This window comes from Phaenicophaeus curvirostris, chromosome 3 (genome assembly GCF_032191515.1).
Source record: "Phaenicophaeus curvirostris isolate KB17595 chromosome 3, BPBGC_Pcur_1.0, whole genome shotgun sequence".
NCBI classification, from domain to species: Eukaryota; Metazoa; Chordata; class Aves; order Cuculiformes; family Cuculidae; genus Phaenicophaeus; species Phaenicophaeus curvirostris.
Window position 1 is genome coordinate 12,262,163 of NC_091394.1, and position 27,950 is coordinate 12,290,112.

Here is a 27,950-nt window from a genome sequence, read left to right on the forward strand (position 1 = left end):
GAGCATCATTGCAGGTTTGTTCTTTCTGCTTACATATTCTGTATCATCTCTAGTTTAACTGAATGTTATATGTAATTATGAACTTTTTCAAAGCAAATTAAATAGTCTCATTTTAAAAACTAGTGGGGAGTCAACACAATACATGCTTTTCTGATCTGCTTCCGCAAGCTCAATGTTAATTTAAAAAACATGATACTATAGTTTAATAGATAGAGGTAACTATAGGGAGCTACGGCTACACTATTTCAATTTTGTGACGTTTATTAATACAGTTTGCTTGATCTTGGAATAAACCTTCTAGACTTTTCTGGAATAACTTCTCCTCACCAATGTAGGTTTTCCCCTGTCCTGCTTTCTAGAAAAAGATAAGCTGTATTAAAACTTCCCTGGATGGCAGGAGCCTTCCCCTAGCTGAAGTGAAAATGTATCTAAGAGAGATCTGTTTATTGCATGGCTCATTTTCCCCTTGCAGTTTATTCCAACATCCTGTGGTCAAAACTTATCACCTCTGCCTAGTCTAGTCAAATCTGTTAGCTTCAGAAACTTAAAGCATACTGGGAGAAATACATGTGTTTTCAGCACAGTAGTCTTCCACTGGATCTGTTGGTGCTGTGCTGACGTTATTAAATTTCAGAGGATTCATCCAGGAAGCAGAAAGTTGCACTTTGCTTGGTTTCATGTTGTGTGGTGTAATTGGAGATTGCTGTTTCTATCTGCGACATCCATGTTTTCTGTAACACAAGAAAAGATTTGTAAACCCAGACAATCTCAAACAGTTCCAGTAATTCAGATAAAAACAAGCAGAGCCTTTAGTTTTATTTAGCTTTTCTTCATACTCAGGCTCATAATTCCTGAACTGAATATTTATCATCCCAGAATTGAGACTCTCACAGTTGCTCAGGCCATTACACACCACTAGAGTCTGTATCTGGGGCCAAGGATTTCCAGTGAAGGTTTCCTTTCTGGTTGGAATGTAGCATTTTAATGATCTGGGTTTGGTTTTTTGTTGTTTTTTTTTTTTAAATAGCAATGCTTGCTGCAGGCTATTTCACCCATTTTTGTGTAATATTTGTTAATTTAACTGTGCTTGCAGTTTGGGCTCCCTGTTCCTCTGATTAAGACAGCTCAGACGCTGTCAGCATTACAAGTTCTGTCCCACTCCAAGATCTGTCATGTGTTGCCACGTGAATTTCAGTTTCTAGCATCATGCTGACAGCATTCAGCTCTATATCTGCTGTTATGCAGGTGATGCTGGAGAGGTGGATTTAAAATACATAACTTCCTTCTTTTTGTGCTCATCCAGATGGTCTGGGTCACAGAAGATGAGTTGTCTCTGTGTTGCTGTGATGAGACATTACAAGCAGTTGGCAGTGGTATGAGCTTAAGGTCTAGCTGTGCATCTACCACCTCAGGATTTTTCTTTTGCCTAGTCAGGGGCTGCTATCCCTGCTGTAGTGCCTGCAGAGACAATGAGTTCTGATGCAAAAAGCAGAAATGCATGAGAAGGGGCAACCTGTTCCTCTTCACGCCGTGCTGGGATTCATAGATTTTTGTTATTGACCTATCTGATTGTTTCTTGTGTGTGTTTACACCCTGAACAAGTTAAATACATCACTTTGGGAAAAAAAAAAAAAAAGAAAGCTGGAGAGATGAATTGCATGACCAGCAAATCTAAGGAGTCCCAGGAGTGGAAGCCAGCAGAGTACGCATGCACAACCTGTTTGTGCCTGGCAGAGCCTGGCTTCAGAGTGAGGAGGTTGCTCTGGCTCCCCTGGAACTGCTGGTGGGGTAGAGTGCGATGTGCAGGGTGGTGGTAGATACACAAGGGTTTGCCAGGCATTAGTGGACCCACAGGAGGCAGGATTTAAACTGTTGAGCTTGTCAAGGCTCGGGAAGGAGAGCAGGGGACAGGGGAAGAGAACAGAGGGCAAGGCACTGGTATGGGCGCCTGGGCAACAGCCACGTGTTTCAGGTCATTGTTGTCATGTGTCTGCTGAGTATTGGGTCTCTGGAGAGAGGTGGGAGTGGGGCAAGGGACCTACTGCATCTGCGTTCAATGCATTGAGTGCGCTCCCCGTGCAGTTGGTAGGGCGCAGTATGGCAGTGAGAGGTAGGCAGGCACCTTACAACCATTAGGAGATTTACAAGGTAGATCACAAAGTAACAGCCCTCTGCTTGGCACAAGTCAATCAGACTGTGGCACTTAGAGCTTCACTTAGATTTCTGTCTCCCTTTGATGCAGCTTAGCTTGATTGAGGCCCTGATCTGATGGTTCTCGCCAGCATCAATCTTAACCAGATCATCTTCTCCTTTCTGCCTTGCAGAATCAGATCAGCTAAACCCAGAAGCTCGTTGTGGCTAGCAAAGTTTCTTTAAAAAATATGTTGATCATGCTGAGATTGGGCTCATTGGGAACTGAAATAAGGTGCTTCACTTCATTCAACTGGTACTAGAAAGTCTGCCTCTCCTAGGGCACAGAGAACTCAAAGGCAACAAAATGCAGTAATGACACCACATCCAAGTTAAAAAGAACCTTTTACTGCAGGGTTTTCTCTTTTGGTAAACTGGACTTGAGAGACATTGAGAAGAAGATGGCAGCCACCTGCTGTAGGGGAAGCTTTGTAAGAGAAGGGTAGTATTTCAATAACAGAAGGAGGTAATGATCTCTTCAGGAGACACCTGTAGTAGGTACCTATTCGAGGTACTAACCAGCAACTTGGAAATGGAACATTCAACTTACAGGAGAAAAATATTCCTGTGAAGTGCCCATCACACTTTCAGATATTATATACAGCACTCTTACTAGAAATGTGATGTGGTATGAAAATGAGGGGCAAAGTTATGTAACAGTGGAATTAATCACACCATCTGTTCAATCTGAAATTGCAAGATGTGTGCCATGCATAGATGAGTGTGATTCAGTTTTCTCATCTGAGTACTACTACATGTGAGGAGTGTGTGTGTGTTGTTTTGGTGTTGACTATTCTGAAGGGGCTGAGATTCTCATTTAGGGAAAACAGTTCTGTAATTAAAGAAGAAAAAATTGTGTGCTACTTACCTTGCTGGTCTCTGTCTGAGCTTGGAGTAAGAAAACTGCTATGCACTGTCGATACCTATTTTCATGCTGTATTAGGAAAGCATTTCGCAGGCTGAAAACTGTGGAAAAAAATATGGAGAAATGATATTAATTCCCTCATGCAGCTGTCGGTCCAATTTTATATCACATTGTCTGATAATGATTGAACAAATGATGAATGTAAGCATATTTTCCAATTCAAGGGTATCTTCATAGGGCTAGTTTTTTTGTTGTGCAAGAAGCTTTGTTATTCAAAAAGTTAATTCTGCTTGTGTTTGTTTTATTTTAACTTAATCATTGTGCAGCTAAGGTGCTTTTGAGTCTAGCTGAGTATCATCAAGAGAAGTTTCCATTCAGTGTGGACTAAATCATAAGTGAAGTTAGAGAAAAATATCAAAAATTAAGATAAGTGACCCATTTTTATTTTATTTCAAATGGGTCTGTATGATGGTTACACTCAGGCTGATGGTGGGTTTGGGCTCTCTGTGGGATGTGTGCATGAGCTGGTGCTGCTGCCCAGGGCGTGTTGCCAGCAGCGCTCTGGTTCCTGCCAAACTTCTGCAGAAGTTAATCAGTGACAGCAGCATCTCCTGGGCCCTGTGGTTTACTCTCATCATCATGTAGCAGGTTCCCCTGCGAGGACACAAATGGGCACTGATGTCGCATGCCTGGAGTGAAGATGTGGCTTAAGTCTGCTGTGGAGCAAGCTTAGGGGAGGAGGAGGCGAAAGAATATTCCAGTAGTCAAATTCCTGGGGCAGATAGCAGGTGTGCTTGGGTGGGCTGCTAGTAGCAGGGAGGGGGCACAGCAGCCTATTATAATGTTTTTTTTTCTGTTTTAGCTTATTAAAGGGCATGGGTGGTATTTATGAAGGTATTCAAATACACATGGGTACCTACCTGTAACGTGGATGGGGTCAACGTTTTTCAGTATCAGTCTGTCTAGCGGAATAGGCTGGTCTAGGACTGTGCAAAACCCACCTTCTCTTATGAATGACTGCAACTCAGGAGTGAGAGAAGGACAGATGGGGATTAAGCTGGTATCTGAGCTCCCGTATTTCTGGGAATACAAAATGAAGTTGTTTAGCTGTTTGTCATCTGCTCATGAAATACAGGTGCTAAATAGCCCTAAATTATGTGGTTTCTCTTATCAAAGGTACCCAGACAACTTGTCTGCCTAAGCAACCTCAGAAAAACCCATTGATACTTGGAGCTACCCTGCAAGTCACACCTTGTACTAAAAAAGAAAACAAAAAGAAAACAAAAGAAACACAATACGACTCTGCAAGCAGAAAACAGTCGAAGATGTTCAGAGGTCTTTTTTCCTCCCTTTCCCTCCCCTTGTTTTAATAGCAGGATTTTTCCTCCATTCCTTAGAAACGTGTTTTCCCATTCTCATGTATATGCAGAACACAGAATTGCTGCTGCTCCACATGGGTTGCAGCTCTTCACAAAAGTTTCAGCAACACGTGTACATGGGGCAATCCTCAAAGAGATCTGCCAAAGGGCACCAGGTCCCTTAAATTGCTGCTCCCTTCATCCCCCCTGTATTGCTAAGGGATAGTACTGCTGTTCTACCATCTCTCACTGTATTCCTTCTCCAATTCCTACGAAGGCAGAACAGGTGCTTCTTTAAAAATAAAACAAACACAAGAAGTCTTTAAATCAGACACAAACTTTTTGAGATTTAGCACAGGTCCACTTAGCCTTAATGTAAATAATCTTCATAAATTTATTTAGCCAGATGTATACTCCTACACTGAAGTTTTAGGAATTTTGCATCATCCAGTGCTATATTGTGGTAGCTAAATACAGATATTTATCATCTATAGAACTCACTCTACTGCATCTTTCATCAATAAAAAAATTCTTAAGAAAAGTCATTATATCTCCATTTTAAGCTAGGGGAAATTGAGGAAAAGAGAGAACACATACAACAGGCTGCGCTGGAACTGAGAATAAAGCCAACTTTCCACCTATTTTAGCATTTGTCTGTTTTCCCTTTTTTAAACTTCTTTCCAGCAGTTCTGGTAATTCTGGCATAAAATTTCTCAGGTTGTTGGACTAAGTCATGAGAGAAGCATTAAAAAACTTCTGATGCTCTTGAAACATTTCTGAGCTCTAGGAATCCAGCACATCAAACAACACCAGGAAATATTAAGGCCTTGTGATTTAAATTCTGCCTGTTGTAGTATTCCTGCAACATACTAAGCCTAGAAACAGGGGTTTGAACCAGTGTTGTGTTTCGCTGTTAGCATAAAGAATTACCACCCATCTTTCATACTGATTAGCTGGTTTGTATCTTATCATTAGATAAATCTTCCAAAGTATATTCAAAATATTTAACAAGCTAAAAAATTATAACAACCACAAGCTTGTATATCTGTATCCATTATTACCTTTTTGTTATGTTTAATTTTGGTAATTAACAGGAAATCATCAAATAGGAAGAGGTAGACTTCAAGCAGTCTTGTGCTTTCTGAGGAGGAAAACAAAAAAATCAGTTTGAGTGGAAAGCGTTGGCCAGTCAGGCTCTTTTCTTCAGAACTAGCAGCCTGAATATGCAGATTACTCATCCTTTTGGCAGTCTTTCTCTGACAAGCTGTACATTTGTTTTCTCTTTACTGGACCTGCCCAAATACTGCTGCAGAGGTTCATTCAGGACCTGCCATAACAAAATATGATTCTGTTAAGCTAATTCCTGATACTGGGACATTTAGGAACATTACCTGCTAGCGTTAGCTTCCCTTCGTGAAGGAGAAGTCTGTTCGCTGAAGACAAAATGTTGTCACCGCTGTTTTCTCTCAAGCTTTGCTTCAAACACTTGACCCAAAAAAAAAGAAGGAGAATGGGGAATCTTGCATATCTGGTGATCAACTGGGAGGCAACCAGCAGTTAAATAATTTGAGCACATTTCTAATGTTATCTCAGATTAAATGCATCACACAGTTAATAACTGAGCATGACTGAGTTGCTTCAGCAGTGCTCTTGCTGCAATGTGTTTATGCTTTTGAGATATTAAGCTGGGGGTTTCTTTTCTGGAGTGAGTTTAATGGTTTTTGCAGCCCTGCCAATTAACAGGCATAATCCTTGAGTTGAGACCTGCTGGATGATGTTAACATAATGTTGCTTAAGGTCTGTCAGTATGGGTTAGGGAGAAACTACAGCAGAAATGTGCTCACATTCCTAGGTATGCTGTGCATTTTTAAATGGTATTATAATGAAACCAGAAATTTCTTTGGCTCAGCTTGATGAGTGAAAAAGGTAAATAATTTCTACTTTGTATCTTCATATAAAAAGGTAGGAATACTTGCATCTATTCCATTTCATTCTGTCCCCTAAAAGCAAACTCTGGAAAGTCCTCCTCTATCATATAATTGTATTATTTCAGGTGCTAGCAGAGAGCAAACCATGCTGCCATCCAAGCCACAGCCTGTGTGTTCAGCTACAAAGCTCAGGCTTCATCTGTTCCTGTTAAAGCAGAGCCACCCCCAGCAACTAGAATATAGACAGCCTGTCTGCCTTAGACCACATTATAAAGATAGGAAACTAAAATTTCCACAAGGAAAAAGGCCCTTTAAAACCCACTTACCTCTGGGACAAAGAATCTTTTGTCACGATCCCAGACTTGAGGCCATATTATGACCTCCTGCAGCTGCCTCAACTTTTGAAAGTTGTCCAACCATTTGACTTTACCTTCCAGAACCCCTGAAATGTGCAAAAATAGTCCTGTTTCTAGAAGATGCTGAATAACTGATTTTATCCAGTAGAAGCCAGAGCACCTCAAGTGTGTAGCCTCAGATGAAATCTTGGCCTCATTATAAGAAATTACTCAACTCTTCTTAGGGTGGCAGAGCCAGAGTTTCAAACCATGCATTCAAACAGGCTTAAATTCACTGCTAAATGCAAGGATTGTGTTTACTAATCTGACAGGGGGAGAGGAAGAATCATATAAAATTCAATTAAACTCAAGAAGTTCTTTAAAAACAATCCCACCTTTCTAAATTGTCTAGGTAGTGCGAGAAAAATAATTTTCATTATATACAGCCTGATCAAGAGACCGTTGAAATTAATAAGAATTAATATCAAGTGAAGGCATGCCAGAAGTAACTGAAGTATTTAACTGGGATGGAGGTGCCTCACATTGTAAAAAGTGGGGACTAAGTCTTTGCTGATCCAAGTCCATTATGGTTCCTTATGTCACCAATTCACTGATCAGAAAATGAAGGTAGATTTTTTCAGGTCTGTGAATAAAGAGCGGTCACCCCTCTATCTTTGGTTTCCTTGGACCAGAGGTATCTAAACTCTGGACTGACTTCTTTCTTTGCCAGTGATGTTCCCCAGATATCACATGGTCTTTTGGGGCTATACTTAAAATTGCTGTCCTCCCAGAAGAAATCCCCAGACCAGAGACAAAACCATCTTATTTTCCCATGGGACTCATTCTGTGCCAAAAGGTGTGCTCCTTATGTGGTCATTAGGCTAGACTCTTCATAAGACTTGTCAAGAAGAAGAAAACCACGAGTGTCTCTTTAAGGTGGTAATTCTGTTATTGGAGTATTTACCCATGAAGCAGTAGTCCCGGATTTATCTGTCTTTAGAAGACATTAACTCTCTGCCTCATCTCCTAATGAGATGCTTGAGCCTTCAGTCTCCAGGACAGGGAGAAGGATAGAGGCAGAGGGACCACCACCACACTGGGTGTCTCAAGGCAGTGTCACGGCCCTGGTGTGCTGCTGGTTGACATGAGCGCTGCCTGGTGCATCTCCCTGCCAAGTCTGGCAGGATGGGCATTTTACTGATGCACTGTCTTGTCTGTGATTTCAGTGGGAGCCACATGAGGACTTTGGAGAACAAATTTATCTGCTGATGTACTATATGACTATAAGACACTTAGAGATGCATATATGGCTTCCTGAAGAAGACTGAATTAATAAATCATTTACTTAAATCTTAACACAGGAAAAAAAATTCTTCCTGGGCCAACCCCTTCTTTTTCCACAACGGTTAGAGAAAATCTGTAGCTGAGATATATCTTCAGCTACTTTGCATGGTAAAAATCTGTCATTTAGTGAAAGGTCACTGACATAATATTCCCCTTGTGAGTGCAATTTTATCCTATTAGGGATTAGCCCAAACAAATCCTCCCTAGACATAAATCCAACTGAAAAACTTCTTTGTTTGAGATCTTTCTTGATTTGTTCCAATTTTTTATCTGCTCTTAATTGTTCGCATGTCACTGCGGAAGATTCTGAGCAAATACAAGTGGCTCACTGATTTGGGAGTCCTATGACCTTGCTTCAGAGAAGCTTTGACCACTCAAAGGTGGCACTAATAATTTCCTATAGAATGAGGAAACACTCAGGATTGTAAAAAGGCATACACATCCTCATTTCATCTCTGCAGGGAGACCGGACCCATTCATACTCAAAGTATATGCCCAAAAAGGCCACGTAACTTGCTAATTGTTAATTGCACACCTGACCTTTAACCTTAGCTACTTACATATGGACTTTTCCACCTTCTCTTTAAGTGACTGGATAAAGCTTTTCTCTGTTTCATCAATGCTCCTCTTCCAAATGTTGTTAAGAAGGAGGGGATAGCGCGTCAGTCGATGCAAGGGAGCGACCAGCAGCTCTGGCAGATGCAGCCTCTTGCACTGTTCATTTTGTTCACACCACTGCTGAAGACAAGGAAAACCTGCCTAAGGCCTCAGCTCCCTGGCAGGGAGGTAGTAAACTGTTTTCTGCCTCATCAGCTGACTGTAAGGAGACAGGGACTGACTAAAGATGAACTTCCTCACACAGTGAGAGCAAGGGCTCTCTACAAGGGGAATCACATCACTCCTTCAGATTCTCTTTCTGCATCACTGCTTCCTATTTTGTATGCTCTGGCTTTGCTAGAGGATCAAGCGATGCCCTTATTTATCTGCCACTTTAATTTCATAAAGAAGAGCTCAGTTACATCTGAGGGACACCTTATTTTTTAGGGTTGCTTGCAACTTCCCACTGGGAACCTTTTTCCTAGCCGTGAGTGTCTGAAATCCTTGACAGGGAGCGAGCAACGTGAATCTCCCAGGATACAAACTGCAGTGTTTGTGGCTGCTACAAAGAGGTGCCCTACAGATCTTGGGCTGCCTAGCAGAAAAGCCCACTTCTTCAGGTTTCTCTTTCTAAGCTTGTAATGTTTAAGATCAATTTTAAGTATTTACAGGACACAGTGGCCTGCTTATGATAAGTTAGAAAGAGCAGAGCCCTCTGGCTGGGGGACCTATCACTGCACTGGTTGGAGCTGTGGCTTTCAGGTGGAGGTAGTGTTGGCAAAGACAGAATCTGCTTTAGTGCTGTAACATTACAAAGAGATCACAGATAGCTTTTTCCAGCCTTAAGTGAGAGAAGTTTCCAATCTATGCTTACTGGTGGTGTTTTGATACTGAAATGTACATTTGCTTCACCTATGGTTGAGCAAAACCTGTTACAGGAGCTAAATTACTGCCATTGTAGAGGGATGGCTTCCACCTTGTGGGCACATGGGTCTGTGAATACACATAAGCAAGGAAAGCAGCCTGGATTTCTCAACAAATCCACCTTACTTTCTCACCACACACTCCCAAGACACATGAAAATACAGAGATGCTCCTGGATTTCTATTCCCCTTGTTTTGGCTTGTGCCATGTATCCTTCTCTTTAAGTGAAAGAAATCATGATGTGCTCCTCCAGTTTTGAGGTTTGTCTGTGTCACTGCTGATGTGGCATAGCACACGGGCTGGGGGATCTTTTGTACACAGCGGGTGCCTAAATCACATAATATCCTACATACTGTGGTGCCATCCAACATCTAAACCAAGCTGATATGCAGGATATATCAAAGTAAAATACTTGAGAGAGATTTTATAATGTGGCTTGATTTTTTTTTTCTGTAACAGTTTCATTTTCCTAAGATGGAGGCCTTCAAGTCAATTGATTATGTACAAAACATATGAATGAGCCTGGCAGTACATATTTTCTGCCTGCAAAAATGCAGCCAATTGTTCCATTCTGACTTCCCCCACTTGCCTGTTACAGATCACAAATAGGGACTTTCACATGTCTAGGGGAACATACACTCAGAAGAGTGACTTCATATCTATGATAACCTCTGCAGTTCAAAAAATCTGTGTACAATGCTATCTACATAGTTTTGCTCCCAGCAAATTTCCTAATCTGCTGTTAAAATTCTGTCATAAGGCAGGAAAGCTGAAGTCAACAACAACAGCAAAACCATCACTTTACTTTCAGATAGATGCCAAAATCTTCTCTCTGTCTCAGGTTTTCCAAGTAGAAGACAGCTGATGTATAATTAAGGCAGTAAATCTGGTGTGTTTGGCAGAGATCACCCTGGAAAAACTGCAGAAAATATTCAGAAACTTATCAACAAAGAAAAAATGTCATTACAAAGGAAAGAGCAACTGTTTTGGTTTTGTAACATGTTTTTTACCTGAGATTTCATCATACCTAGAAAAACAGGGAAAGGGGAATTTAAAAAAGTAAAGGACAAGTTAAAAAGTAGTAAAAGTGGTACAGTAGTAAAAAATCCACAACAGTGCTCAAGCAATGCCTGGGAGCACAGTTCTAACAGTTCTACTGGGGCACGAAGCATTATCAGAATTTGTTCTCATTAGAAATAAATGATGTGAAATTCATGTAAAAGCAGAAGATAAAACCCACTATCAATGCAAAAGCTTTACATAGCCTCATATAGCACGTCTCTTTATATAAAAGTATGGTAGATAACTTAAAAACATTGAATTATGTCAATGATGAAACTCCTTTTTTTTCTGGGATTTTGTCTCTCTCACGCAAGCAATATCTATAAGAACAACTGAAGTCAGAGGTAATGGGGGTGAGAAGCCAAACTTTAGTTTCCCTTTCCCTTTTTAAAATCCTAATCCTGAGATAGGGTCTATTTTAAAATTTTCCCAGAAGTTATCTAGTGGAATCTACTGCTAGGGAAAGTTCAGGTCTATGAACTGGTTTTCTGTCTGTACTGATATTTCACAGAATCATAGAATGATTTGGGCTGGAAGGGACCTTGAAGATCATCTAGTTCCAACCCTCTTGCCATGGGCACCTTCTGCTATATCAGGCTCAAAGCCTCATCCATCCTGGCCTCAAACACCTCCAGGGATGGGAATCTACGATGTCTCAGGGCAACCTATTCCAGCGCCTCACCAGCCTCACAGTAAAAAAATGTGTTCCTAATATCTAATCTAAATCTCCCCTCTTTCAGCTTAAAACTGTTACCCTTCATCCTATCACTGCACTCCCTGATAAAAAGCCCCTCCCCAGCTTTCCCATAGGCTCCCTTTTAAGTACCGGAAGGCTGCTATAAGGTCTAACTTATACTAACTTAAGCCTTCTCATCTCTAGGCTAAACAAGAAGATGTGCAGGAAATATAATTCATGTGGGAGAGCCCCTGAATAACGTCCAGACAATTAACTTGTTTACCATGAAGACCACCCAAAAGGGTTGCAGAGCAGTGCTCGGCAGTGGGGGGGACAGTTCTCTGTGCTTACTTAGCAGACACAGGCCAAAGTGCTAGAGGTATTTCAACCCCATTGAGTCCTTAAGCACTTAAATACCCTCATGTGTCTGGTCCACGGAGTAAAGGAAGGATTTATGTGATGGACAGGAGAGAGGCAGGAAACATCCAGCAGTGGGGCTGCTGTCTGGTCTCAGGAAAGCATCTTCCATAGAGGGAGAATCTCTTATCCAGTGGCAAAGTCTATTCAAGGTCTGGGCTACTGTTCACCAGGAAAGGAAAATTTTTCCACGCTTTGTTCCACAACAGAGCACCTTTCCATGACCACTTCAAACATGCCAATCAATAAAAAGAACATCCTACTGACAGGAGGTGTTTAAGGCTGAGATCAAACTGCATGTGACACATAGCATGACCTTGAATGACTTGATTGTTATAAAGCACCTGTATGCTATGATAAACAGTCTGATGCAAGGACAAGCTGAGATTAAGCAAGAATACTTGTAATTATGTTACCTTTCTGAGTATGGAGCTGAAATCCACAGGAGAGTCTGACTTGCTGACATGCTTCTTCACAAACTCAAAAAAATCTTTCACAAAGCTTAGACTTATCTAAGTAAGGGGGATAAAAAGGAGACATCAGCATCTGTGACCTTCTGAAGTTAAATTTAAAAAGCGTTATTTCCATCCCTGGTCTCTTTAAAGGCTCCAAGCCTAATAGGATGCCTAAACTCATCGCCCTGACACTGCTTCAGAATTACATCAGGAATGCTTTAATTAGTTAGAAGTTAAAACATATACCTACCTAAACCAAATACCTACTCACTCTGTGATAATACAATACAACAAAAGCTTTGAAATAAGATAAGTTATTCCACTTAAACTTATTTTAGGGTAGCAGCTATATTTAGGGTGAATTGACATGAAAAATTACAATGGGTGAATAGTATTTACTGGCAAACACTGTCACAGAGCTGTGACAATTAAGGAAGTCTTCATGGTCATTTGAAGAAGATACCATCTTTCACAATTTGAGTTTGTTTCATGCTACTGGAGATGAGGGAAATTTCTATAAAATGCTGTTAAAAGTTCCTGTAAGTTAACTTCCTTCTTTGAACAAGAACGAAGAAATTGGCAACCACACATCAACTGAACTCCTATATTTGGCTGTATGTATGGTTTTAGCTCATGACAAGTGCAAGGTGAAACACATTGGCTAAAAATCTCTTTCCTGGTACCTCCAAACCTGCTCAGGTGGTTACTCACAGGAGTTCACCTGGTGTGTGGTCAGTCACTGAGAAAAAGTGACTTGCTCATGTGTTTGAGCTCAGGCTAATTGTCTCTAATCTGAAGAGTTTTCTTGCTTTTCTTGTTTTTGCTGAAACTGGACTTGTTAACTGTTAAGGCAAGGCAATTGCAATAAAAGAAAGAACTTTAAATAAGCAGTTTGTTTAGGGCATGTGATGAGATTGTGAGCAGTTATTGAATTTATGCAGCTGAAGAGCACCTTCCAAAATTCATTTTGCTCTAGGGTGAGGTGTTTGTTAGGTTTATCTTTGCAGCCCTGCAAAAGAGCTCTTAAGCTATAAACACTCTTCTGGTTTGCTTCTAAAATTATATAAAAGCTAATTTGGACTCATGGGCTCCTTTAACTTTCAGTAGCCAAAAATGGTCTCCCAGCAGCTAGTACCAAGCAACAAAGGTCTGGAGCCTGTCACAGCCAAGCCTTGTGGTCTCCCTCCTCCTGGAAGCTGGAAGGTAAGTAGCACATGAACACTGAGGATCTGCTCTGTGTGGGAGACAGCCTGCCACCCACACTGAGGGAAACCCTGACTGGAGAGAAGTGGTCATCAAATCATTTTAACTTGCTGTCTTGGAGCGCATACTTGATTGCAAGGTCTTTATGCCCCTCTGTTTGTGAATGGAAACTTATTGTAGTTATTTTGCCATTCTTCCTTTTTTGCTGTAAGGATAGTACAGTCAGAGTTTATCTTAACAAATCCTTTTAAAAGGGTGCTGCTTTTAAGAATTAGTCTCTAATTTGTCTTTACTTCAGAAACAACTGCCAAATGAGCTCTCCTCTGTTCAAATGCCTGTTTATCTTTTGCTGGAGGCACATGACAATAACTTACAGTGGTGAAATTTGACCCCCACTTGATAGACTAAAAAGAAATAAAGGAAATGCTAATTACCTCACTGCAGATTCTTCTAGTACTTTCAGCTGTTATTAGCACAGAATCACAGTCTTAGGAGGAGCGGCTGAGAGAGCTGGGGTTGTTTAGCCTGGAGAAGACGAGGCTGAAGGGAGACCTTATTGCTCTCTACAACTACCTGAAAGGAGCTTGTAGAAAAGAGGGAGCTGGCCTCTTCTCCCAAGTGACAGGGGACAGGACAAGAGGGAATGGCCTCAAGCTCCACCAGGAGAGGTTCAGGCTGGACATCAGAAAAAAAATTTTCACAGAAAGGGTCATTGGGCACTGAAACAGGCTGCCCAGGGAGGTGGTTGAGTCACCTTCCCTGGACGTGTTTAAAAGACGGGTGAATGGGGTGCTCAGGGGCACGGTTTAGTGATTGATAGGAATGGTTGGACTTGATGATCTGGTGGATCTTTTCCAACCTAGTGATTCTGTGATTCTTTGAACTAAGTTCTGAATGTAGGCTTAGAAACTGAATAGAAGCTTTACAAATGGTTTCTCATCTCCTTTTATCGGGCGGGTTGATTTCTGAACTCAGTAAGACTTAATGGTTGGACTCGATGATCCGGTGGGTCTCTTCCAACCTGGTTATTCTATGATTCTATGACTTTTATTTTTTTACTCACCCTGTTTAATTCCTCTAGGTTTGCAAAAAGCCTCCACAAATCCACATCCAAGAGTAATTCATTACTTTGGAGGTATTTTAGAGTGTTCATAAATACCTTTAAACAAAACAAATCCATGTTATTTACTATTTATGCCAATTCAATGTATCTCATTTTTTCCCCAAAAGAATGGTTTTGCGCTGTAAGTCTTGAGAAATGATCGTTTGATTTAGAGAGGGCAGAAGATGACGCTCTGAGAAACATTTCATTGCCTGCCTGAAGGCCAGATACTGGGCTTTGTGTGAGCACAAGTGTATGAGTGATATCTCTGGGGTGTCTTTGCAGCTTCCACACAGGCAGCTATGTTCCTGTTGTGCTCTCTGGCTGAACAGGGGCAACTGAGCCCCCTGCAGATCCATGTGAAGGAATTAATAACATCAGAGTTGGAGCTGCAGATTTCTATGACTTTTCCAAATGCTTTCTTTCCTACTTCACACAACTGCTGATATATCAGTTGATTAGAGGTACTTGGAAGTGAGGGGAATGTTGGAATTGCATAAATAGAGGGTCATGAAGGTTTTTAATCTCTTCAAATTGTTAATTTGTATTGAGTGATAAATACTTGTGTATTTATTGGCTGTTATATATTATATATTTTATATTATTTAAGCTCTAATAATGATCTCGGAGCTGTGCTGAATCCGGCCTAAATTTGAATGAGGCTTATAAAATGTAGATTACCAAGTAGAATTTTTTGTATATATGTGAAAAGCATTAATAATAAAAAACCAAACATTGTCCAGGTGCTATATCTGAAGAGCTGGTGACTGTGTTTGCTTACCCTTGTTTGATGCTTCAGTTGCCATGAACAGTTGACCTGAGACCTTAAAGAGGATTTACAGTGGCCTTAAAGTTCTCTGTGCAGATTCATTAAAATCAGTGGTATATTTCTGTACAAGGAAGTACTCAGAGTATCAGGTAACTATAAAACTGGCTACACAAATTCAATAGGTTCTTTCTTTGGCAGGAGAGTTTGGGAAGCTGGCATGAGCTGAACAGTTTATCATGCATGGATCACGCTGGGCTGGCTAAGGCGTGTCTGTGGGTTCCTATATCAGGCTCACCAAGAGATATGCATGTCCTCACCCTTCTCATTTTTTATCTTTTCAGGAGAAAGTGTTTAGAAGGAAGGACACTTCCATACTGCCTTGGACTTACAGCTGGCCCTGTTGTCCTCTTTCCTCTCCCTTCCTGTTCTGCACCACCAAAGAGGAATTCAACCCACTCCACTATTTATTCCATTTACTTTACAGTAGTTCTTTAACTGCCTACACTATCTTTTCAGCAACATGGAAAATGTTTCACTGATCTTTTCCCTTTGACTAACAAGAAAACAGAAATTTCATGTGCAGGATAAGAGGAAAAATGATAGAAAGATAGAAAAGCTTCCATCCTTTTAAAAGGGCACACTAACTTTTGGTGTGTGATAAATGTAAACAGTGCAGCTGTTCTTGTAACAGTGTGTAGCATTCTTGTTTCAAAGTTCTTAGAATTCATCAGGATTGAGGCAGCTTGGAGGTTTTGGGAGAGAAGTTGTCTTTTAGTTTACTTCTTGTAATATTAGAGCTATAGGTCTACTGAATTATGAGGTTTTCATGCTTTAGTCAGGATACTCTAACCACATTTCTATAAGAAGTTAGACAAAGAATATAACATTATAGATTAGTGTTAGAGGAATATCCAGTACAGTAAATTGGAGAGTGGCTTCAGTTCAGAGTTAGTGAGAGGAAGAGTGGAATAATAACAGCTTAAATTACCAGAAGAATCTGCAGTGAGATGGTGTTCAAAAGCACTAGAAAGTGATGTCCAGAAGAAGAGATCCAGTCTAGAAGATAAAAGCCAAAGGGAATTGTGGAAAGCAGGAGGAGCAGGCAGGGTAGGAGAAAACCCAAGTGCTTAAATCTTTCTCCTTTAGATGCCCAATGAAGGGCTACAGATGTCTTTGTCTGCCATGCTCACAGCAGGGCAAATAGTATTTAATTATTTTTAAGAAACAAAATCTGAAGTTACCATCTTGAGAACCAGCAAATGATCCAGAAAGTAAGTGCATTCACTTGTGAAAAGTTCCCACACTGCTGCTTCTTTTTTCACTTCTAACCGGCCGTCGACATCTTTCTGGTCAGTCTGTTGTGCCTTTATAAATTCATGCCAAGATTTACTCTATTGATTGAAGAAAAAAAGAAAAACGCTGACTGCTGCATTAAGTGCTTCAGACTTCACAGGAAGAATCTATGATCTGTTTGCCCATGTAAAGCGCACAGCTGCCAGCATTAGTGATTCTTCTGAAAGTTTATAGATTCCTTAAAAAGATTAAAAAAACTTGTATCTTCTTCCAAAATATTTATAATTTAAACACACTGAGTTGAAAGTAACACAGGGTGATAGTATGTATTTGTAGGATGCTACATCAAAAGCCAATGGGCAGCTTGCAAATGCTAAGGAATTTAATCTACTGTGCTGCTACTGTTGCTGGAAAGCAGGGATGGATGATAACTTCCTGTTTTCCACGTGGTGAAAATCAAGATACCACAGGATTTTTTGGTTTTTGCTAAGGTGCCCACTTTCACATTCCTGACCTGCCCCAAGATCAGACATTCACATACAAGTTAGGGACTGACAGGAGTCCTCAACAACCAAGTCTATGGGGAACTGCATGTAACAACCTGCTGTGAGAAGCAAAAGCTTTGCTTTGGAGGCAGGGTGGTGTTAGGTGTGGCATATCTGAATATCACCCTGGTAGCTCAAGCTTGGTGTTTCTATGGCTAGGGTGCCCTGGGGGCAGGAACCTTGTTTATCTGGCAGACAGGCTTAGGTAGAATTTCTGCAGCTGAACCTTGGTGTTTGCACTGACCTCTACGTGGCCACCTCTGAACACACCCCTAAGGCAGCAGTGGGGGTGACTGTGCCCCATTTGGCATCTCTCTAATCCTGCAATTTCTTTCCTTAGATCTGCAGGCAATTCTGACAGGGTTGTCTTGATGCCTTTTTCTGAAGGTGGTACCTCCTTGATCTAGGGCGGTCTGGAAGAATGGCAAAAGTCCAAGTAGTTGTGAGGGCCCTTGCTAACCACCTATGATGTTCACAGTTTTCCCCTGGAGCTTCCATTTCAAACAACCCAAATACACCTTATGCTTATGTATTAATTTTGCAGAAAGGTCTCATATCCAGATTATTGTAGCAAAAAAGGGTAACTTGAAAAGAACACCATAATTTTATCCCCATCTTTAAGTATCTTCAGTACAGTATAATGAGTATTTTGATACCTTAAAGCAGAAAAAATCATATGTGCTGCAGTCTATGATCTTAATGGTTGAGAGACAGTTTTCCAGATCAGATGCTTGCTTCTGTTTGTCTTTACCCTGTTGAAAGACAAAAAAACTCCCTGTATGAATCAGAGGGCTTAAAGACCAATGAAAAGTTTACACAGCTCGGTAAGCTTGCTCTCTGTAAGGAGCTTGCCTTTAACTGAGTAATTTCCTCATATTTCCAGAATCTCCTAGCCAGAGATAAGGCAGTGATGGCAGGTTTATTGGTAACTATGGTGTGTTGGTGGCTTAAGTGTGGGTGTGTAAGATCTTATTTATCTAACACAGAAACCCTTGACAGGGCAAATAATTTATATGGTAGCAGACAATGGGCTACCCTCAGCAGACAGAACAAATAAAATATTTTGCTTCCTTTAGACCTGTCAGAAATAGAGAACAAGAAATTCATGGTCGAAATCATCTTCCTGGCATAGGTATACAAACTTTTGGGCGGGTCTTTTGGGTTGTGGTGTTTTTTGTTGCTTTGTTTCATTTTTTTTAAAGTTTATTTGAGCTATGTATTGAAAAAGCTTCTTCAGGCAGCTGTGAGGTAGTGTCTATAAAATTGGCTTTTAGAAACCTTAGAGACCAGGAGGAGTTTGTGTGAGGGATCACAAACCAAAAATAATTGCTTTTGATTTGGCTTTGTTTTTCAGACTGACAGTACCATGTAAGAAGTTTAACCAATATTTATGAACTCAAGTTTAGTGCTATAAGCACAGACTTACAAAGTGCTTGCTTAAGTTTTATCTGCTCTCTGGAACCGTATGCTCATGCTTCATGGATTTCTATTGTCTGAACTTTAAGCACTGAACTCAAGCCAATTTTGAAATATGTGTTTGAATTCAGAGTTTAAACTCAACTTTTAGTTTTGAAATGGAGCAGAAACAATAATACAATTATACATACACACACTCAACCAATGCATTAGCAAATGCATCTTTATAAATAAAATTTGATGGCATTTAATAGTCTCAAAAATAACTTCTGGCTAAGTATCAAATGCTTTTTATTGCAGATTTTAAATACTTTGCTGAATTAAAAAAGTCTCAGTTTTAGGCCAGTTGCCTTCAAATGCTACGAAAACACTACCAAATGAAGTGGGAACTTTTTGAAAGATGAATGACACTCAAAAAGGAAACTCAGATACCATAGTAAGTGAAAATTTTCATAACTGGGAAAGACAAAGAAATATGTTAGACAAGGAGATTAACTGAAGTGTTTTGGTGTGTGCATTTTTACTGGAGAGTGTGAGGGTGCCCACAAGGACAGAAAAGGCCTGAGAAAGCATTTTAAAAGCTACTTGAAAGGTAAAGCCAAGTTCCCTTCCATGTGAGTGGAACTTAGGCAGGTACTCCAAAGCCCTAAAGGTCTAGGTTGGCATGGAGAAAATACCAGATACAGTGTGGTCATACCAACAAAGTACTAACTTATCCACCATGTGCTCTCTTCCGCAAGGGAGCTGCAGTGGATCTGCTGTCAACCACTAAACACCTTGAATGAGACCTCCTGCATTTCCCTCCTCACTCTGCCCTCCTGATGCCAAGAGCACCTCTCCTCCCACCTCCCACGGGGTTGGGGAGCAGCGGCACTGACTGTGTTTTCCTGTGCATCACGTCTAGCATCATTGATGGCTGCACGGGAGCCACCCTTCCTTCACTGGAGATTAGTTGAAGCAGTCCCAGGGTGGGCTGAGACCTCTGAGTTCAGCTCACCTGCTGACTGCTTTTCTTAAAGGGTAGTAAAGAAACTCTTTTTACCCAGCTTAGCTTTGGGAGAAGGAAAGATCAACACAGGAAAAAAAAATGTGATGAAATACTTACAATTCCTCTTTTGGCAAATGGCCACCTTGACTTCTTGGACTCTAATGGGTTAAAAAAATATGTTATCAGTAAAGAAACAAATGGCTAAAAATAAAACTGTTACTTATATATATAATTTATTATTTCTTTTTTCTTTTTTAGGTGAAGCTTGTTATACTACACTCTACTTGGCTTGGATTTAGTACTGTCATTGGACTGCCACACTGGTGCAGGGTGTAACTCATGGCCCTTAGTGAGGCACAGGAAAAGCTGGGGATCTAGATGTAGGAATGCACTGGGGAGAAATAAGGAATGCCTGTGCCTGTTCAGCAAGAAATTTGAAAGAGTGTTCTAAATGTGGCACCCACCTTCGTGACTTGGAATCACAGGCTTAAACTTTCTCATTTTGAAGGTCTTGGTCACTCTTTCTGTTGATGGCCGCCTTGTTTGCTTTCATGAAACTCCTGGTTGTGACCTTGACTTATTTATTTTTTGAGAAAATGTTGACCTCTGTTCACCAGCACCTTCTGGTCTGTAGCTATCACACTGTACTCTATACTATACTCCACAAGAGATACTTGTGGAAATTGCTTGCAGGTCTACATTTTGGTTTCAGAAGGTCTTTTGAGCATCCTCTAGCCATGAGTTGGGTCAACTACCCTCGTGAGCACTACTGGAGAGGGTGGCATGGGCCATTGTCTTTCTTCTGCTTGAAGCCATACAGGTAGGAATTTTTAACTCAACTATTTTCAGATGGAGATCCAGGCCTGGGCTCTGGGTTGCTCCTAGCCTGTGGAGGAGGGAGGTGATCCATGCCCAGCCTCCCTCATCTACCTTTTACATTTTGCACTCAACAATAAAATGCAGGTAAAAAGCTAAACTGGGGGAATTTTAAAACTAGTGATGCAATCACTTTGATGTGGGGTAAGAGAATCTGCTGTGAAGGTTGCACTGCCTTGCGTGTAGCTGTCACACTGATCCTCCCTTCCCATCCCACACGCACACATGGTTTAGTCACGGTTGTTGCTGGGCTCAGACAACCAAACCCCACCCTGTGTCTGACCTGCGCTTAGCAGCAGGGCTGCGTGGGGCAGGTAGTCCACGGCACTGTCTGACACCAGGAGGTCTCCAGGGAACACCTCGAGTCCCGGCAAGCTGACTACCACGGAGCTACGCCTGCGCTCAGCTGATCTGTGAGATGCAACAAGAACACACGTCATCTCTTTCTGCTCATGGCTGCACAGGAAACTTCTGAAGTTCTCCTTGCTGATGCAGGAGGAAATGTACTAGAATACCAAATCACAGCAGCTATGATGTAATGTGTTAAAGGGACAATGAGTAGAAAATGTCAATGATTGTCTTTCCAACTCCACATTGTTGCTGAGATCAAGGTGCTTATGGCCATGGCTTGCCTCAACTAACAGGTACTTGGAGAACTTCTGGGTTCTTATGAGACTAGGCAAAAAGTCAATACTTCAGAATTTATATTTTGGCACTGGAATCCAAAGGAGCCATTTGATATCATGTCCCTAGGTGATATGTGAGTTGTCATTACTTTTAACCTTCATATAACTCAGATGATTTCAAGAAAAGATAGCATACTAATGATGCAGATAAAATGTTCAGTTGTTGTTTGTTTTTTGGTTTTTTTTCAATATTTAACCTTTTGGCTAGTTTTTGGTATTTCCTTTCTAAACCTTTATGACATTTTTTCTGCTAATTCAAATATTTTGTGTTTTGAATATAATATGACTTAGCGACCCTGCTGATTGAAAACAAATGTCTATTTCCAGCTATTTTTGTTACAAATGGAAGGCATTTTCCAGGATATAAATCTATCGAGTAGGGTGACAGGCATTCTGTATCCAATGGTGTGTTTGTGCCAGAGGCTGCCTGCATTCAAATACAGAAATTATCAACATCACACATCATAAACATCAAAGGTACGCATCAAAAGCCTTTTTGGATTTTGTAAACAACTCACACTGATAAATAATTAAAAAGTGTTAGTGTACAGTTGCAAAGTGATGTGTGTCTGTAGCTTCTGTTCTGCTGTCTTCAACTGATTGACGCACGAAGACTGCATCAAAGGGCAGCTGAGGGAGGAGACATGAAGTGTTTGTGCATATATAAAATTTCTCTTTTTTAGTCACCACTCATTGTGTATGATATATTTGGTCAGTTAAGTGTAATTCTTATTACTTTTGTCTAGGCAGATACCTTGCTGTGAACATTTAGCCACTTGCCAACACATGATGTGAAGCCTGGTAGGCATTTTTTTCCCTTTAGTACATGAATAGTCACTTGACAACTTACCAATTGGCAGATGAGCTCTGAGGTAAAGAACTGGGATTTGAGATATATATATATCAGGACATGGAGATTATGGTTTTTGTTACAATCAGACAGTAATATTGCTTGCAATTGCCTTAGCTAAACCAATTCAATTGTATAGATGAAAGGAAAGACTCTTCCTAAAAACAGAGAGGGCTACCAGAAGGGCCAGATCTGGGGCTTTAACACTTGAAACATGGTCATATTAGGGCTTGAAAAGTAAGTGATAAGGAGCATACAATGTGCAGCACATAAGTTCTCTAAAAGCTTTTCATTTTCTGGTAGTCCTACTGAATGGGGAATATGGGATCTGTTTATTTAACTTTAGGGATTCACAATGAAACACTGATATTTCTCATGAAATGGAACGTAACATGTGGTTTGAGAGCTTTTATGGATGGGATCTGGTTTTTGGCTGTCTGCAAGTCCACTCCAGTGCAAGAAAGACCGTGTCCTGATGAGGTGCACTAAGTGCTACCCAGTGCAGATTTAAAGTGTTGCTAACAATTGTATTAAAATGCTTCTGAAACCTCTAGTGATTTCACCATGCAATCTCCTCAGCTCAATCTCCTTGGCAGCTGGATTACTATACAAACCAGATGCTGCAATATAATACAGTGATAATTCTAAAAGTTGTCACTCTTGTACTAGAAAGTTCAGGAGATGTATTTCAGTTTGGATTCACAACAACATTTTGCCAATGTGTTATTGATTCTTAAAGTATCTAGCATTCTTCAATTGCAGAATACACTTCGAAGCTGCAGTCTAGTCACTTCAAATTAGATGATCCCAGCTCACCCAACTCATTGAAAAGGAGCTGCATTATTAGTAACTGAGAAGACTCTTTTTTTAAAATGCTGTCTTTAGGAAAGTTTTGCACCTAGTCTCTGATAAACTGCACAGGACAAGGAGAAAATGAGCTTTGACTAAACTGAAATATTTGTTTTATCAACATTTCCTCCCATGGAAGTGCTGCCTTTAGCAACTCACTGTCTGTACCACACACACCTCTTTCTGTGCTGCCTCTGTGGTCCTTTCTGTTTATTTATATATATTATGTGTGGGGGAAGGCCGCTTCAGATGAGCACTGCTGCTTTAAGAAAAGCTATTGAAAGTACAGCCTGGGAGCAGGGAGAAGAGATTTCATTAAAACTGAAGGATGGATGGAAATTTTTACCCTTGAAGATCATACAAGTCAGTCTTGGACAAGCACTGCAAACTGTCTCAACGTGCTTGTAGAGAGAGAGAATAATCTGACATTTCATCAGTTTTCTCTAGTTGCGATAAGAAGGTATTAATTGTTAAGGAGTTAGGCTAATGACCTGGATAAACAAGGAGCTGAATAAAGCCCTTGCCCAGACCTTGGATCAAATTCAACTTGACCAAAAAAGCAGAAATGGGTAATTTTTGTTATATAATTCTGCATATTCTAATATTGGTCAATACAAAAAATAGAAAACATCATCCAAACCCTTTTTGTGAGTCTTTCCTGCTGGTGGCTATGGAACAAAGCTTGTGTTGCTCCTTGTGTGACTTCTTAACTTTAAAATGGGTCTGGATAGACATACAGACCCAATATCTGAGCTGGCATAGAGTGGCTCCCCTAGGCAAGTGGCACCAAGAGGTATGTCCAGTAAATATTCAGTGTTCTCCAGTTTAGCTATTTGCATTCAGTATTCTTTGAATTCTTCCCTGAAGTTTACTACAGATCACACAAATCTTCACCCTGCCAGTGAGATCTGCTTGTGTATTATAGTTTTGAGTTGAACAGAGCAGATTCTTCCTATGACATTTATAGATCCCCTGTTTCACACTGAGATGCAAAGATATCTCTATCTCCTCCTTGCAAAGATGCCTCTCTGTTGTATATTCAAAATGCTAAACACTTGGTTGGAAATCACAAAAATTCAGATAATCTGTAAGGTTTCTTCTACAGTGAACATGCGATTTCAGATGCAGACATTTGTTAAGCTTTGTCTAGGAAACTGCATTGTGTGATGACTGTATCAGCCTGCTCCAATCCACTCAGTTCCAGACATAAATGTGCCTGAAACACAGATCTCTCCATAAACTTCGGCTTTTAACAGAACTTTTGCCTGAAAAATGAGTAAATACAGGAAGAAAAGGAGATACAGCTCAGCTAATGATGTCTACTGCCTTAACAAGTGAAACACATTATGGTATAGTCACAAAAGCAGTATATTGATGTTTGTTGTGAGGCTACTTCTGCCTTCCCCAAGACTAGTTCACCACTGCTAGTGCATTTAATAAACCTCACTCACCTGCTTGCCCCACCTGAAATCTTCAAGGAGATCATGCAGTAAAGTGAGCACTACACCACTAGTGAGAGAGCTATGGTTATTAAGGAAGGTAATACTTCCTACTTCCTTGTGTGAGGAGAAAATAAACTTAATTTTCCTTCTGTAAGCATTTGATCATTTTAAGGAAACAAACATGGTCAAATCAAACTCATTTCTAATCAAGCTTTTACTTTGTAATAATTGCTTGTAGAAGCTTGATTTAGTTCACTGCATAGATCTACAGTACACAGCACCACATCTTGCCTGCACTAACTTGTAAAATTCAAGTATTCTTAGTACATAGGATTAACAAATCTCCTCATCCAGCAGCAGTTCTAGATCTGTTTTTCTCGCCTATGAGAAAAGCATCAAGCTATTCTGCTAGCTTCTTTGCTTCCTTTTCCCTCCCACAAGGTTTTGAAGAAGGTCTCTCAAGATTATGAGATTTTTCACATTCTTCAAACTGAAATTTGACACTGTTAATCCAAACAGCCAGATTTTGGTAGTTAGTTTCTAATACAGAGCTCTCTGAAGGTCCAGCTGAAATACTGTGGGAAATATAGCCGAATGGGTCAGGGAGAGGACCATCCTTGAAAGAAAACCTCATTAAAAAGAATAGTTAAACAAGCTGGTGACAGGAATTTCACAAAGCAAATCTACAAATTAAAGTTGACTTACACGTGCATGCTTCACTGTCCAGTTTTGTCTTAGAGTGGAATGAATCCATAAAAATGTACAGAAGTGAAACTTAGACTAAGATAAACCAAATATATGCATACCTTTTTACAGGCAATCCACTCTGAAAAAAAAAAGAGAGATTTTTGTTACTTGATCAGAAAGCAATCCAGCAGGTACTCATTTCTTAAGAGAAATGTACTAAATACACTTAGTCATTGGTTAATTATTTTTGCTGTTGTGGAGTTAGGCGAAAAATCCTGAATGTTTTCTATATTTTAAGGAGAGCAAAAGTAGCTTTTTTATTGTGGGCCAAAGCTAACTGGTTAGAGAAGAGTTATACACCTATTTGACACCCTCCATGTTCAGGGAGATATGTGTGTGGGTGCTTTGTGTAAGGATGGAGTCAAGTATGTGTCCAAACTTAACTGCTTGCATAAGTAATGCAAGGTCTATGAGAGCAGATCTTACAGCAAACCTGGCCTATGTAATGCCTCTCCTTTTCTTTTTGGAGTGAAGTTATGGGAGATAGCTGAACAAGAGTTTGCCACCAGGGAAAGATGAAATGCTAGCTCCTCCCTTGCTTATTTCTCTTTATTGTTGCTGGCACTCACTGGAGCAGTGTTTCTGGGGTTTTTTTTCAGAAAAGATTGCACAATTGCCTGCTCATTCATGGAACTGAACAGAAAAATGGACGGAGCTGTTGAGTGGCAGAGCTAGGTAAGTGGAATGGAATGGGGCGTCTTCCTTTGGTAGTAGCAAACCTTAAATTTGGCTCAACCACCTCGAATGACTTCATTATTGGTTTTGCTGGGGTTAGTAATGCTGTTCAGTGGAACAGAATACAGAACTGCCCTGGGCTAGGAAGAATTTGGCTGAAGAATCCCAGAAATAAAATAATCTTCTAAAACCCAAACTAGAACTGGTTAAATTACGTAGTCTTGTTCTTTCATAGCCCCACTAACAGTAAATCAGGCCCACCAGGGGGAATGAACAGAGGTAGGAAAGAGTGGCCATGTGCAGCAGCAAACTAGGCCAACCTGATCACCAAGAGGCAAGACCGGAACTATTGTCTCTTGCTGACTTGGAAGGAAAAATTTCCCTTCCTGATAAGTGTAGAAGTTGGACTGTTGTATCAAAGGAACTACGGCCAGGTTGTAGTTTAGGTTAAGAACTGTAGTTTTATTTATGCACTGGGCCATCATGATGGACCAGCACTGAATACGTAAGACTGAAAAGGAGGTTGCGTTGTCTCATTCCCCTTACCTGGACACCTTCCTGTGTTGTAGGGCTGGGGTGGGGGAATCTCCTAGGCAACGTAGCAGAGTTGGCTCTCCAAGATTTTTTTAGTGTCTCATTGGGACTACCATTGCTGAGAGGATCTTTTTGGCTTGGCAACTTTGATCTGGAGCTGGAAGATTCTGGATCTGCTATAGTTGTCTCAGACTTTGCTTTGCAAGACAGTAATTTTGCATGGACACAAGAAGGCAACGACAATGAGGAAGCTGTAGTGCACCGAGGTGGACTCTTACAAATATGGTGGAGAGAGCTGCTGTATTCCTTTTGATTCCCCAGCTGAGCTGTGTCAGAGCTGTCCTGAAATGACAGTGCTTGTGAGGCAGAGGACATCCGTAGGCGCCTTAAAGTTGGAGAAGTAGAAATTCTGGCCAAAGCATGTCGATCAAACTGGAAAGGTGCGTGGTAGTTCCTACTGCACTCCTCTGTGGGGAGCTTCAGAAGTGAAGACTCTGTATAACCTCGTCTGCGAATGAAGCCATCTGGAGGCATGTTGGTGTCCCTACAAACTGAGACTGCCTGCGTTTCACAGGGACCGAAGACATCTTCTGGATGGCTGCTTCCAGACAAAGAAACATTTTCTTTATGAAGCTTAGCTTCCCTGTTTAGAAGATCCGCACTGATGCAGGTTTCTTCAACCAGGTCCAGAGAATAATCAAGGCTTGGTTGTTGCATTCTTTATTTGTAGCATGAAAATGTATAGCTTTGTGTATTGACAACAGATGATTAGAAAAGGTTCTTAGAGACTTGCTGTACACATTTTTATACAGGAGGATATGCAAGTGGAAAAAATTCTAAATAAACTTATGTAGATATGTACACTAGTACAGAAACAATTGCCTGTGCTTTGAATCCTGCTTAAATGCAGGTTTCAACAACTTCAGGACCCTATTTCAGCAACCTGTTTAAACAGCCACTAATTTTGTGCAAGCAGGGTCAGGATCAGTCAACAGAACTAATTAGTTGACAAAGACTGACTGTGTAATTAGGAATTCTGGTCATCTGGTGCTGCAGCCACCTAATTTCCTCTTGTCCCTCCCTCATCGATAAGTGAGACTGTGATACTGCTGCACATAGGATAAGAATGAAGTCACTAACTCTCGGGACTCCTACTGGATGCAAAATGGTTTATATACAAATACTAATTACATGCTGTATGCTTAAGCAAATAGAACTTAACTGTTATGTAAGGTGAGTCTAATCACTCTTGCTTTTCTTTTCAGCCGGAAAGTATTTTGTAGTAAACACTTGTAATCAAATAATGAAGACGACAATTTGTCAAAGTAACTTATGTGCTGACCGATCAGTAAATAATCTTAGCTTCTGTGATTCAAAAGCTCTATATTAAGTTATTTTGATAACAAGTCTTTATAAAACTAGACTGATATTTCAAGATATAACTGAAAATTATTCATTCAACCTCTTCTTTAATTCAGCTTCTTTGTTTGCTAAGAAAAATCTTAAACCTGTTCCTGATTGCTGCCTTCTTTGGGCACTTATTTATCAGAATTGTTTTAAACATATGTTGACTTTTTTCTGGAACTATTGAATATCATAGATTGAATATGATTTTTGTCTAATTATATAGTGCCATCAGATTGATTTATAAATGTTCAGAAACAAATTATTTCATGAAGTTTGCTAGTTCAAGGTATTGCTTTTTACAAACTCTTCGGCCATTAGAAGGCAATCGTTCAGATGTTTACAGGAATTAAAACCACATTGTTATGATGGAAATGGCTTCTTTCACAACTGCAGTGAATAGCCATGAATATATTAGCA

At 40.5% G+C, this 27,950-nt stretch overlaps 1 protein-coding gene across 1 annotated transcript; it reads right to left on the reverse strand.

The window, feature by feature from the left end:
• Window positions 1-207: 207 nt before the first annotated feature.
• On the reverse strand, window positions 208-27,944 carry PLEKHG7 (pleckstrin homology and RhoGEF domain containing G7). The gene is made up of 16 exons (XM_069853041.1): window positions 26,139-27,944; window positions 24,977-24,996; window positions 20,627-20,754; window positions 19,585-19,625; window positions 17,720-17,815; window positions 16,467-16,616; window positions 14,418-14,513; window positions 12,113-12,208; window positions 10,347-10,460; window positions 8,581-8,755; window positions 6,668-6,783; window positions 5,805-5,898; window positions 5,475-5,554; window positions 3,976-4,135; window positions 3,059-3,156; window positions 208-731 (listed from the first exon to the last, which is right to left on the reverse strand). The coding sequence occupies exons 1-16, from the start codon at window positions 26,841-26,843 to the stop codon at window positions 624-626; spliced, it is 2,277 nt and encodes a 758-aa protein (XP_069709142.1). The 5' UTR covers window positions 26,844-27,944; the 3' UTR covers window positions 208-623.
• Between the last annotated feature and the right edge of the window lie 6 nt (window positions 27,945-27,950).

What these genes read in the sequence shown, in the direction of transcription:
- PLEKHG7 (XM_069853041.1), bottom strand. Translation starts at nt 26,843, where the DNA reads ATGCAACAACCAAGCCTTGATTATTCTCTGGACCTGGTTGAAGAAACC. An exon ending in AGTGGATTGCCTGTAAAAAG is followed by an intron (nt 20,755 to 24,976) that starts GTATGCATATAT and finishes TGCATCTCACAG; the next exon opens with ATCAGCTGAGCGCAGGCGTA. An exon ending in AAATTAAACATAACAAAAAG is followed by an intron (nt 4,136 to 5,474) that starts GTAATAATGGAT and finishes TTGTATTCCCAG; the next exon opens with AAATACGGGAGCTCAGATAC.